Source organism: Falco cherrug, chromosome 7, assembly GCF_023634085.1.
Source record: "Falco cherrug isolate bFalChe1 chromosome 7, bFalChe1.pri, whole genome shotgun sequence".
In the NCBI taxonomy this organism is placed as follows: domain Eukaryota; kingdom Metazoa; phylum Chordata; class Aves; order Falconiformes; family Falconidae; genus Falco; species Falco cherrug.
Genome location: NC_073703.1, coordinates 35,716,251 through 35,730,412, shown reverse-complemented (window position 1 = coordinate 35,730,412; position 14,162 = coordinate 35,716,251). Strand labels below are relative to the sequence as shown.

The 14,162-nt window shown below is 35.9% G+C and overlaps 1 protein-coding gene across 5 annotated transcripts in view; it reads right to left on the bottom strand.

Moving 5' to 3' along the window:
- Positions 1–14,162, bottom strand: part of PPP1R13B (protein phosphatase 1 regulatory subunit 13B) — a 68,962-nt gene that overhangs the window by 46,335 nt on the left and 8,465 nt on the right. For 2 of the 5 annotated variants that reach the window (XM_027803512.2, XM_027803513.2), the window contains exon 1: positions 8,427–8,632. The exons of 1 other annotated variant lie outside the window; for it this stretch is intronic. In XM_027803512.2, the coding sequence (XP_027659313.2) occupies positions 8,427–8,552 (126 nt within the window). In that variant the 5' untranslated portion in view covers positions 8,553–8,632. Of the gene's footprint in view, positions 1–8,426; positions 8,633–14,162 lie in introns of those variants that run through there. 2 more of the 5 variants (XM_014278954.3, XM_027803514.2) reach the window with 1 other exon arrangement.

Here is a 14,162-nt window from a genome sequence, read left to right as displayed (position 1 = left end):
GTGAGACTGGTTCAGGACCAATAAAGGTTGTATTCAAAGACAAGTATTCCTACGCTACACTAAATCCTCTGAAAGATACCTGACCCTAAGCTCCCGCTTAAAATTAAACAGATACTTTTAACCATTCTACTCTGCATATTAATTTCCCATCTGTCATCAAAACACTGTTCTGTAAACCCATAGGGATGGCACAGAGATAACCTGATGTTCAAAAGACAAAGATACCACAATAATAATGTCACTATTATTAATTTGACAAAAACAGTAATTTTATCTGCAAGGAAAGTTCTTTCAGATCTTTCCAGTAAATAAAATGTGGGATCACATACTGAACCACAAAGATTAAATCTAATTATTTAAAAGCTCTTCCTTAAATGAGCACGCTCCACTTACAGTTGGACTTCAGTTTGCATAGGCAATTCATAAAAACATTCATAATATTTGTAGGACATATATGTGGAGATTTGCATTGGTAACAGCTAGATAATGAGCAAGAGCAGTCTATCTCCTTTAGAATTATGCAAAGGACAAAATTCCAGGAAAGCCCAGGCTTTGAGCTCTCAGTCTCCTTGTCAGTCCTCCAGCTATTTTAGTCCATGTTTCTACTCTCCCTCAGCCTGCCAAGTTTGTACACTGTATCCTGAAGTTTTCAAGTGACTACAACACAAGAACAGTCATCCAGGGCTGTGAATATACCAGAATTCACTCCGAGTTTCTCCAACAGCAGCATTAAAGCATGCTATACTAAAAGCTATAGTACAAGCTAGGAGGAAGCTATAAGGATGCAGCCACAGATAGTAACGTGCCTGTAGCCACCTACTGTAAATAGCTCACAACGTTATTTTTTCCCCTGTAGAAGATTCAGACACAGCCTCAATATCCATGACTGTGGAATCTTTTACAGAATAAATACCTGGTGTGGAATCTGGCAGTGGAATTTGATCTCTTAAAGATGAGGAGTCATACATGAACATAAACCAACAGGCTTAGAAGAAACCTTAAGAGGTCATATAATGCAGTCTCTTGGCCTCAGGCAGGATCAACCTTCAAATGAGTCTGATGTCCTTTGTTCTATATGAGCTTGTTCAGGCTGTCCTAGAAACCACCCTGACTTCCCTACGAGTTTTGCAACTTCAGGTGCGCTCCCCTAGTACAATGCAATGACTTACAATTGCAATAAAACTAGACCGCCACCACAGGAACAGAAGATGGCAGCTGATGTAGCACATTGCTTCCCTGTTAAGGAATAGCCTAGGAATCACCTAGAAAGCTAAAATTCCAACTGCTGAATAAAGTCTTTTCCTCACAATTTTTCTACAGTCTTGCTGGAAAAAAATGAAACTTTTCCCATCTTCAGCTGATATCCTGAATTAAAAACCAACAGGTATACCTTTAATTAGACCCTCCTCAACAACAATTTTTGTGGATACACGAAATACATTTTACTCAACTATTCTCTTATGGTAACAAGACCTGAAACACTGGTGCTTGAGAAGAAATAAACTGTACACCCACACCTCTACTGCCTTATGCCCAAGTTAATTTACTAACTCAGACATCTAATACAATAAATATTGTAAATACAATTAACGCAGCCCATGTAAGCATATTCTATCCTGATTGCAGAAAACTGAATTTAACTATCAGAAAGCAATCAGACAAGCATTATTTCAGGACATGCTGAAACATTAGAATTTAAAACAAGTCTGAGAATATTTTCTTATAGTAATAGTCATATATTCAATTAGAAAAACAGAAATAGCAAGTTCTTGGGATGAAGATGGGAACTTAACTCAGCTGGCTTTTTACTTTACATGTAACTGTTTTTTAACTAAACCCCACGTTTCCACTCAAAACCAGTGTTCCTGTCAAAAATGGATCAGATTATTATTACTCTTCCTGCATATAACCTATTTTATGTCCACAACAATGAAGTAATCTAGAAAAATCACACCTATGAAAGATTAGAAGTGAGACCAATTAAAGCAGTGAACAAAAGTTTAAAAAAATCAACACATTCCAAGAAAATGAAAACCATTAATTTTTCCCTTTGTGCTATCCGCTGCCCTCATTACACAAATCTAGATATAGGAATGCCTACCCGATATTAAAGATATAGTGGATAGAGATCTTTTTGTGTTAACGACTTCTGCCAATTTAAGAATTATCAAGCATAGGACTGTGAGTTACAAATATACTGGATATTTAATATGGCTAAATTCACACACTGCTCTTTAGTCTTACTAGATTTTCCCTTTGCCTTCTTTTTTTTTTTAAACCAACCTAGAAATTTCATTATGTAAAAGTAAGAAACAGCAAAGCAACAAGAAAACCCCCAACTCCTCTTCCAGCAAGAGTGATCAGACATTTCAAAAACAGATTTCTCCATTCCTTCTGTTTCACAAGAACTGGAAGGCATTATCTTCTCACCATGCATTTTCCCCTAATAAGAGAGTTCCAAAGCACTCATTCGTGATTTTGTGCTTTGCCATTTCAGAGCACTTGGTAGTGTCTACAACTCCAACACAACAACAATCAGCAAAGAAAAAGCCTTCTTCAAAGTTAATCTCCCTTGCACCATAGAGACCTCAACATCTCCCAGAAAGTTTTAATAACTTTCATCCTTTATTTTACTGACTAGGGAGTCCCAGGAGCTTGCTATATTTAAGGTGTTTCTAAAATGATGTTTTAACCAGAATGTCCAAAACCTTATCTTACTGAAATGTCAAAGCTCCATCAATCAAATATGAACTTGGATTAAGACTGTTTTCACTTAATAAAAAAACTGCAGAAAGAAACACAAGTAATATGTGAAGACGTGAAAAATCATCCCTTTGATGAGTCATACTAATATGCACAACTCTGCATGTAGAATGGACACAAAAAAAGTTAGAAGTTATCAATTATCTCATGCAAGTTTGCTTGCCTGGAATTCATGCCATTACATAAAACTTGCATCAGCTACAGCTGTAGAAATTCTAGCTGCATATTTCAAGTAGTAAAACAGAACTTTAACTTTATTTTGAATATGAACGCTGTCCCTTTTTAAGGCTGTACTTAATTAGATGAAGCTTTAAGCAATTACATTTTAAAGAAAACAGACTATGAAAGTACAACCACAAAACTGTTTTAATTAAAGCCACCTAAAGATACATTCTTGACTCAAGTAATCAGTATTTCTTTAAACTGTTGAGATTTCAGAACAAATCCCAAATAAATCTGATGTTGATTATTATATGTAAACCGCAGAAAAACAGTAATAAGATTAAGCAGTTTCACATCCCTATATTAAAAAGAAACATTTAAAGCCCATCCAATATAGTTATTCACCAGCATGCTTTTCTCCAATAACTATTCACCTTCAGAATTAAACTGTTATTTTCAAAATAGATCTGTTGAAGAATTTCTTGCAATATATTTACAGGTCTTATTTTAAATAAAAGCACCAAGACATACAGCAGATTTATTATAAATTACTCTGTTTTTCATCAGGACATTTCTTTCCTTTAACATCTTTCCCTGAGAAATGACTGTGTTCAATTTCCATGTTTCTGAACACATTTCTTCACACCTTCCTCGCATCCAAGCTGTACAAACTTCAAGTTCAGGCCAAAATTTAAAGCTCAGTAATGCCTTTTGACTGTATTAGCAAAATTCACAAAGGTAGCACAACGAACAGAGTTCAGTTTGCAAAAAATACAGAAATGAGTTTTCTGCCAAAATGCAGACTTGTGAAACCAATAGCATGTTTCCTACTACACTTCCAAATTTGAAGCCAACTGTCTCCATATGGCCTGCAAAAGAATTCACAAAGTTGGGAGCAACTTTGAGACACTAAAAACATATAGCTATGGGCTACTAACAAACATTAAAACCACAAAATTCACTATTCATAAACTTAAGCATTTATAAGGTTACTTAAACCAAATAAGCTAGTATTATTCTTGGATAACATTTGAGATTTTGATCAAATCTGCAAATTTAATGTTGCTTAAATGTACTCTATATTTATATATAAGCTCATATGCTAGTTGCATTAACTTGCCATTTTGCAATCACTGAAGGAAGATTTGATCCACTTTCATCAGGCTCTGCACAAGAAAACCTGGGTACAGAAAGCATAACCAGGAGGAACAGTCTAGTCTGACAATAGTTGTACCAAGACCTAGTGATGGGGTATAAAACTACTTCTCTTGCTAGGGCACAGAAATCAGTTTAATGGGGGGGGGGGGGGGGGGGGGGGGGAGTATTTAACACCTCTTATAGAAATTTGGAATTACAGCATTAAAAGAAATCCTTAAACAAGATTTCCTTACATTTTTATAAGGCCTACATGTATGCAATGGCTTAAAGAACTGACAAAAACCACAGACACTTCTTGTCAGGACTTTCAGGACTGCTGCCTTTGCCCTCTTCAGTAAACGAGCTTCATACATGACAGCAGGTATTCAACAGGATTCAGCCTATTTCAAAACCCTACACCTACTTGATACTTATTTGCTGAAGGGATACTTATGACACTTTTCTTGCTCTTTTGTTACTGAAAGATAAAAAGATACAGCATCAATTGCAGATCTGAAATTTGAAGACTCTTACTTTCGCAGTGGCAGGCTTTTTTTGTAGGGCAGAGAAATAAGCCAACATCTTTGCTACAGGAAGGAAACAGCAACTATCATCACATATTTAAATACATTCAACTAACAAAGATAGAGCCACAGATTAGTAAAGGTATTGTAGTGATTAACTCAAAGACTTCCAGAGCTCTAGGAGAACAATACCTAATGAAAACAATAGCAACTAAAAGTTCACGTTCGCTTGTGTAAATCCAAGCAACCCACAGACTCGCATGGGTGATCTACAGGCTGTGAGGAGCAAGACAGGAAGAGCACTAAAAACTGACGTAATAAATGTTAAAGTTTCCAGAATCTGCTTGAGACAGAAGAGTGACACAATCATTTAGACATTATAATCCTACATCAGATTTTAGACTATACTTTGTGATACTGTACTTCGTTGTATTAGAAGTCAGTCAATCCACAGTACTAAACTACTGCCAGCTCTCCAGACGTTATCTTTATAGAAGCTGTTTGTTGTTTGTCACAACACTGGAAGGTCTTCTTTTTGATTCAGATGGTTCTGTTAAAAGCAAGCAGGAGCTGAGATTTGGCTAATTAATTTAAAAGATGGGCAGCAAACTTGTGGCTACAGAAGGGAAAATGGGCGTAGCTGAAAAGGGACGAGTTAAAAGCGTTTAAGAGGTTGCATTACAAATAAAACTATTTAAAAGGAAAACCATCCAAGTGCAATATTTAACATCATTAGCTAAAGCAACTCAGCCTGAAGTTAGAAAAATCTATAAAACATGCCTCTTGCGATGTTTACTAGTGGAAAATGTAATTTGGCGCTTGCTACAGAATGAGTTCAACATCCCTGCATGTATTATCTGTTGGCTTGGTTCCTAAATTGCTACATCTGGAGAAACAGCAAGAGATCTTGTTGTTGCTCCTTGACACAAATAATTCTACCAAAGGACTGTCAAGACACTAGTTACCATGTAAGAGTCTTTAGAAAGCAGAGATAATTCTAGGCATGCTGACGAGTTCATGCTGAGCACATTTCTCCATTAGGCAACACACATTACAAATTGAGAGATTTTTATTTTTTCTGGAACAAGGCTTTGAAATTTTGTTTTGCTCCACTGTTTAAAAGACTGTGGACCATATGCTATCTTTCACAATATACACAACTATTATTAGAAGGTGGACACTGGAGACTCTCTTGAAAGACTCTCCTCTAATCAGTTGATGCTGGTTTTCCTAAACCCCTTACAAGGTTCATGACAACTCAATATATAAAAGTAAGTACTTGCACCTTGCAAATTAGTATTCTGTGATTTGCTATCTATCAACCATGAACAGAAGACTGATCTTCAAATCAAGAAGCTCTGAAGAAGGCCCAGAGTTTTTCTGGCACTTGCTGGCTTCATTAAGGATACTCTGTTTTATCTTTTAGAATATTTGCAGTCTGTGAATCTTAGGTTGACAAACCTCATCCAGTACTGCCTGCCTAACTTCAATGCGATTTATCTAAAGCACCTTGAAAAAAAAATTTACAATCAGCAAGCACATCAATTTCGTGTTGATTATTAAATAAAAAAGTAAAAGAAATTGCTAATCTATTCTCAAAACTAACAAATGTCCCTGCTATAACTACATATTTTAGTAGTTGTTTAGGCCTATTAATATAAGCATTCCTTAAACAAAGGATTCTTGCCAAAGTCCTTTTAGAAAACTGCAGCAGACACCGCATTTGCAAATGCATGGAACACTAGTTATACACAGGAAAAGTCAGAAGTTCAGGGGACAGCAAGACTCCAGATCAAAACAATAGCTACACTGGTACAGTCATCTTTCCTGAAGTCCATTTGTCCATAAACTCTGTCAGCTCTACTTTGATAAAATATAAACATAATGTCCAGATTTCTACTATTCTTCACATCTCCAACCCAGAGTCTTCCAAACCAAATGATTCAGAGAGTTAAGTGGGGATCCCCAGTACAGGGTCAGGTGTGGGTCCGTAGCCACCAGGGAGGAATCACTGTGGCACGACAACCGTATCTCACTCTACAGGATCACAAAACCAACTTAGTGCTAATGTTCAGAGGTCTAAATCTTTCATATTTGTCAAGGTAACAGCATGTCATACATGAAATGCATGACAAGCCTGAAACAACAGTCCTAAAATATTAACTGCCCATTTTATTAGCTGATGAGATATAAATATGTTTAAGAGTACTGTTAAATATGTTATTTTCCAAATCATTACAGAAGACATGTTGCTGAAGAACAACACAACTGTAGTGCTGTAAAATTTGCAGTATACTCAGGTGAACTGGCAATAAATTAAAAATGAAATTAAATGAATCCAAGATGACTCAGCTACAGAGATAATTTCATTACATAAGAATCTCAGCTTTCTAGTCAGGAAAAAAAGTCATATTCACCAAAAGGAAAAGTTAAAAAAAAAATACAACCAAACTAAAAACCACAACCAAACCAAAAAACTCGTACACAAACCCAAACCAAAAAAATACACACCACACACACAAAACCCCTTAAGACCCCAAATCCTACAAAATAGGACATTACACCACAGACTCAAGAAGAACCAGACGACAGATAAGACAGACAAAACATCGAATATTTTAGTTTTATTAGGTGGGGGATGTGAGGAGAAGTCCTATTCAAGATTTTTGCATATTGGCATTAGCAATACTGTAATTCACTTTGAAAGAAAGTTCACTTTGACAGCACAAGACAAAGCTGAAAAGCAGAGTTAAGCATAAGGTTGTGGGTTAATTTTCCTGAAAGACAATCCTCAAAATCCACATGCAACAGAAGTGTTCCACAGAATTTGTATCACAGAACTGAGTGTGCTCAAATTTTTCAACTACTTTGACCAAGGCTAAGGAAAGGGAGGTGCTGATGTTTCTACAGTCTTGTGTTCGACCTTGTCAACAGCTAAAGCAAAGTCATCCAAAATCCACTGAATTCCAGAAAAGCCCGACCTACCTACTGCACTGAAAATAATCTCATCAAAAAAGTACAGTATACTAAGACAGACATTTGTGTTTTTTCACTTAAAACTTTTCAACAAAACACCACACACGCCAACAAAAAAGCAAAACTACAAAAACAACCAACAGTATTTTTACTAAAGATAACGTGCTTTTTGTCAATTAATAAAGGTGATTTGCAGCACTGAACATCACTTTTTCATTTTGAAAACAAGTAACAGCTTTTATGAAATCTACAGACACACACTCCTATGTAATGTTGCAATTGGAATCAGCGCTACTCCTTCCTTTTATTTTCAATAGAGGGAAAGAAGAAGGAACTGCCACAGCTTTCTCTCATTGAGCAGAAAGTATTAACAAAATACTGATTGTTTAGTGTATTGCTTTCAGGGAATACCAACCATTCAGTCTTAGATGTAATGTCATCTGGCTTGGCAAAAGTATAAAAACTGGAAAGTGAATACATCCTTTGGGATTCAACAGGCAATCTGCAGTTTTCCTTCCAGAGTGGAAATTGCACATAATAGAAAATAACTCTTTCCAGTGCATTTATTTAGTTTTTAAATGATAGATTTAAAAACTAAAAGCTGCTCTGTTTTACTTTCAGAACTCCACTTTGGCTGAATCAAACCCCATAAATAAAAATCAAATTATATAAGGTAAAATTAAAAATTTTAGACATTTCACATACAGAAGAAACCCATATAAGGCAATAATCCCTGATCTTCAAGTAAAAATCCCACATATGCACACTCTAACCCATTATAAGGATACACTCTTTGGTTTTACAAAAAGAAACCCCACAATGTTTAATTTTACAGCAAACGAAAAAAAAGCAATGTAATCCTACCTTCTTTCTTATCATTCTGTCCTTTGTCCATTTTCTAGAGTTATGTCCAGTCTTTTCTGGTAGCCAAGATTTCTCTTTTGATGTTTTTATAATATTCTGCAGAACCATCCTTAAAATATTCTTCATGTGGACAGTTGTAAATAGCAGTAAATATAAAAATATTGTGTAGAGCTAAAACCTAAGAACAGTTCCTGTGCAACAACTACAGTGAAAAACTACTTAAATGGAGTATTTTTGGTCTACTGGCATATGAATTCAAGCAGTAATGACGAGCAGTGATAAGATGTTCTAAAGAAACAAGACAGGCCACAGTTGTGACAGGAACAAGATAGGCTGGATCAAGTTTCACCTAATTAGGCAAGGTTGCAGTAGGGGAGTTCTGCTACCCTCTCGTGCAATAGTAATCTTTGCTGTTATAATAATGACAAACAGTAAGTATCCATCTTAAATTTACATATAAGGCTCTGACTGTCTCAAAAGAGACAGAAGCGATTTTCCTGTTGAAGGGGACAATGATATGAGCAGGAGTTACAAACGCAAATAATCCTAACAACTATCATAAGACATCTCCGTGACACATTTTCTTAAATCAGAAAAATATTTTTAAAAGACCAACCATCTTAAAAAGAAAAACAACAACAAATCCACCATGTATTTATGCCTAAAAATACTATAGTTCAAGCACCACTCCATTCTTGGCAAAGTCTGTCTTCTTGCTGGACGTAATTCAAGCAGCAGAGAATATAAAATGGCAAACTATGTTTCTGATTGCCTCTTCATGTCAAGGGACAACCAATGTTTATCATCATTCCTGTCAACACTATACAGGATCCAGAGTGGGGAACAGACAGAGAGATGGCACCAACAGTGCATTTAGTTCTTACTCTACAACTGCAGGAGCAAAGCATGTTCTCCAGCCCGATCTGTTCTCGTAATAGAGAAAATGGAGAGAAAGAGTGAGCAAGTGACCCAAGAGGGCAGGAGGGGGGCAAAGAAAAAGAAAACCAAAAAATCCAACCCATACTATGAAAGATCAACAGAACCTGAACAACCTAGAGCTATGAGCTACCTTTTCTGTGTAGCATATTAACTGCATTACACACTAACTGCAGGAAGGGAAAAGTCAGGGGTCCTCCGCTTCATTTGTAACAATTCTGTGGCTCACATTACCCTTCCCTAAAAGCAGCACCAGAGAAAAAAAAAACTAGTAAGATACTGTATTTAGCCTGCTTCAACATTCAGAAATAGCACTGTCCTCCCTTAATGCATTTTGTCGGTAAAAACCCCATTCTGATTGCATGCAGCATTCCTTTCTCCTCAGCAAACCTATTACGTTGAGAGTTTTATTGAGAACATAATTGGTAGAATCGTTTCAGACTTATAAAATGCGGCAACTTAAAAAATTTAACCTGTTAGCAGCTGAGAACATTTTAAATAAATGAGAAACTGGAGGATACTTCTTAAAAGGGAAGGTTGTTTTGCTTTTGGAAGGATGGAAAAATCTAATCTGGTTGTTCTCCAAAACCGGATTGTATCTTTATCTGCCAGAAAAACAAACTGTATGACAGGAATAAATATTTGAGAGGAAAAGCTGGGCCCATATTAATACATATTGTGCCACTTGTCCAGCTATGGCTACTGACTTGGTTCTTCTAAACAAATCCCCAAAACTTATAAAAGCCTTACTTGCAATAGAAACACCTGATACACATATGAAGACCAGAAATAAATGGGAGGCTTCAAAACTAAAGCCTGTCATCCCTATTGGATAAGTGGGTTCTTTCAAAAGGAGTATATGAACCAAAATAAACACGTGTGTCACTGAACTTCCCTTTTATCCTGTCATCCTCCCTCCCGAAATAAAACACCTGTGTGTAGTTTGTTATATCAGATAAATAATGAAAACAAGCACAGTGTAGCCTTTTACTTTCTCTAATGTAGTCCATAGACGTATTGTCTCCACATGAAGTATCTGATCCAGCACAGTTATTTGGCTGACTGATTTATAACCATTACTGTTAGGCAGGTAAATATAAATCTATGATGTATGTAGAAATAAGGATACCACAACCTCTGATTGCTTAATATACTATGAGCCTCAAAATCCTAAATTAAAGAAACAAGGGGATCTTCCTCCCAAAACATGTAAAGAGGTCCTCTAAATGAAGGAGGTGAGGTACATGCAGTATTTCATAGACATAAGTTACGATCCTGTATTAAATGTGAAAACCATGTAAGATCCAAGAGGACTTGCCCTGTGTGATAAAGCTCATATTTAGCAAACCTATATATCCGCAGATGATGTAAAGCACTCAGTGGGAAAGTAAATGCAGTCTATGATCCTATTAAAGCATTTTAACATGAAGACTCTCATGATCTCTGAAAGCCACATGGAATGATGTAGGAAAAAATAGAAAGTAAAACTGAAAGTATAATTCTGTAAAATGTACACAACTTCACATGAAATATCTACACACAATGAAAAATTACTTAACATAAAGCTATAGATTAAAATTGGTGGACGTGAGCAACTAAGAATACACAGAGAAGTAATGGACAAGTATAAAGAAAAGCAAGAATTCGGAAGGAATAAAATATGACACTGCATGCTGGGTATCACTAACTTTAAACTAAGGCTTATTTGTTCTAATAACTTCTGTTCCACTCTGCCACCCTGTTTTACCCTTTCACTATTTCCACTTCTTTCCTCCTGATACATAAGCTATACTGTAAATGCTTGATATGCAAATGTAATCATTTATTTTGAACATGCCTAACTACAAAGGTGCACGATTGCACAGAGGCCCTCTAAGCTAAGCTTTTCCACATTTGTGGAAAATTAAACAGACACCTTAAGATTACTTCCAGATTAAAACTAACTTATACTTTGCATATAAGATAAAGATTTTTCTAAAACAGCTCATTTGCTTTCCATACATTCTCTTTCAGTTTCTCCAGTAGGATCAATCATCCATAGATTATATAGGGAAAAGTAAAAAAAAAAAACCACAAAACAACCACACACCAAAACCCAAACAATCCAATACAATTCCATCAAATTTTTCAAAGGTCCTTGTAAATTAATAATACTTAATGAGGCAGGTTTACTTATCACTTCCACTTAGGTAAACTGACAACTAAGTTTATGTATTTCATAAAGTTGTTTCACTGGGGTAAAGAAGTGATGTTCAATTACACTGTAACAACTGTATACTCAACAACCTAAGCAGAGTACAATTGGTGGTGAGTGTGTTTCCTTTTTCCAATCAAAGGGTAAAGAAAAAAGTGAAAAATAATTCTATTTAAACATGTCAAATATATACATTCAAATATATATATCTCCAAAACAGAAATTGTGCTTAGCATGCTTTTTTCTGGGGGTGGGGGTACGGGGCGGGTGTGTGTGAAAGGGATTTTACCAACTGCTCTCCAAATAATGTTAGAAACACAGTAGCATCCCTAAGTCCCCAGCATATCAGACTGACTACAGACACAAATATATAAAAACATGCATAGCTACATGACAACACTCACATTTTTGTGTTCTTTCACATATTTGAAGATACTTCTCACAAGAAAAGGAGAATTTTCCACAAGAAAATTTTCACAAGAAAAGGAGAATCACTGATTGACTTTGGTCCCCACTTCAGGTGGAAGAAAGGAAGACAAAAGGTTTATAAAGAAATCCAGACACAATCAGAACACTCTCACCTCTGAGCACTGGAAGGAAAGAGGTTGTTGAGACCTCACTGCTTGAAAATTTCTGTATCATTTGTGAGATAAAAAAAGTTGACCAAAAGCTTTTTTCTGCTTCTGAAAAGATACAGGCAAGTACATGCACACTGCACACCAAGCTTACTTGTAATTTTGTGCCAAGGCTTCTCAGTTCTGTAGAACTCAGAGTGAGCTGAGCAGTAGTAGTTCATAGCTTCAGATGGCCGGGGGAAGGGAACAGCAGTAAATGGGGGTAATCCAGTAATGCATTGAAGACTCAAATCACAAAGATTTGTTAGGCTGAATGTTACAAAATACCCAGAAACACAAAAATATGTATTAGAAATGTTGTATAGCAAATCCTCTATTTAGTCTATCTTTTATGTCCCTTAAAGTGATTTTCACACTATAATTTTGTACTGTAAATACAAAAAATCCACTATAAAAAGGATAACAAAGTAGTCTAAAGGTTGGTAAACATGAAAGTGAATCAAATTAAAAAGTTCTTTATGTTTAGCTAAAAATGAGCGAAAGCACAGTAGTTGATACAGCAATCAAATTATTCCAATCTAAGTATTTGAGTTGGACTCCAAAATCACACCGAGGTAAACACAGCAGTTTATAATTCAGAGTGTAAATTGATTTAAACCACCTTCGCCACTTCACCTCCTATCAGTGCTACAAAAACAACTACTACTGCTCTCCACCATCCAAAAAAAAAAAAAAGTAAAAATAAAGTGCTGCTGTCAGTAATTTGGTGGGGCATTGCAAGCAACAGACTTGAAACTGATTTGTTTCAAAGTAAAGCTTGGATTTTTATAGCATATTCCCATATCCAACATGCTCTTGCTGAAGTGGTGATAAATGACAATAAAATAATAAATACACTATGCTAGTAGTACACCAAGCAGCTCTTCAGAAAACGGATGGAAAAGATTTCCAAGTGACATCGGCTAGAATAGACACCAATCCACGTGATACGGTTTTAAAATAATGGCATTGATCCTGACATGATTTAGAAGTGTAGAAGAGGTCAACCGTTACACATCTTTTTTCCACTATCATAAGTACATGATTCAGACTTGCAGCTAAAATTTTCTGAAATTTAGATAACTTGGGACAATAAAGCAGTATGTAAAGAAATTAAGCACCAGGCATGCCAAGATACTCAGAGCTGAATGCAGAGATTAAGCTGCATACAGAGATGAGTTTCATGGTTTATAAGACACTGTTTCAAGAATTCAGTAATCTCCCAAAGTGTACATACAGTCCAACTGTTTGGAGCCTGAATAATAATTAACCAATTTGTTAGCCTGCAGAATCATCCAAAACTTCAATTTCAAGAATTTGCTGGTTTTAAGTACACAGCAGGAAGACCTAAAAACTTCTCTGTTGATGTATCCAAATAGCAACTTGTAACACTAAGGAACCCTGTTTGACTAAGTATGTATTTGACTAAGCTAAGTTTCAAACATACCCATGTACTATAAATTTTATCTTACAGGATTTGTAAGAAATGGCTGTCCATTCACAGATGCTAGTACTTTCTCAGATGCCCAAATAAGTTGGCTAAGCTGTCAGTGGGGGTAACTTACAGTTTCAGGCAAGTAATGACTAGCTGAACTGTTTAAACTTACTAGATACTAGTTACCTATGCTGCCCGCATCATTACATGGTATATGCTCCAGCTATCACATTCTTCTATGAAACACTAACAATCTATCAAACAGTTTACAGACATGAATTATACCATAACAATGTACGAATAGCCTCTCCTTATTCGGTATCTTTTCAAAGGAATTGATTGAGATATTAATAACATTTATTAAAGACATACTATGACAATGTTTTGAATGTAAATAATTCGAAAACCCCTTTTTTTGGCTAGATGGGATAGGTTGAGATCAGGTTTTGACCAACACACTGGTTAAGATTTTACAAGATAGTCAGATATGCTTTCTGAATCCTGTTTTTTTCTAAAGTAGTAAGGATAGGGGGAGGAGGAAGTAGAAAAAAAGAGGT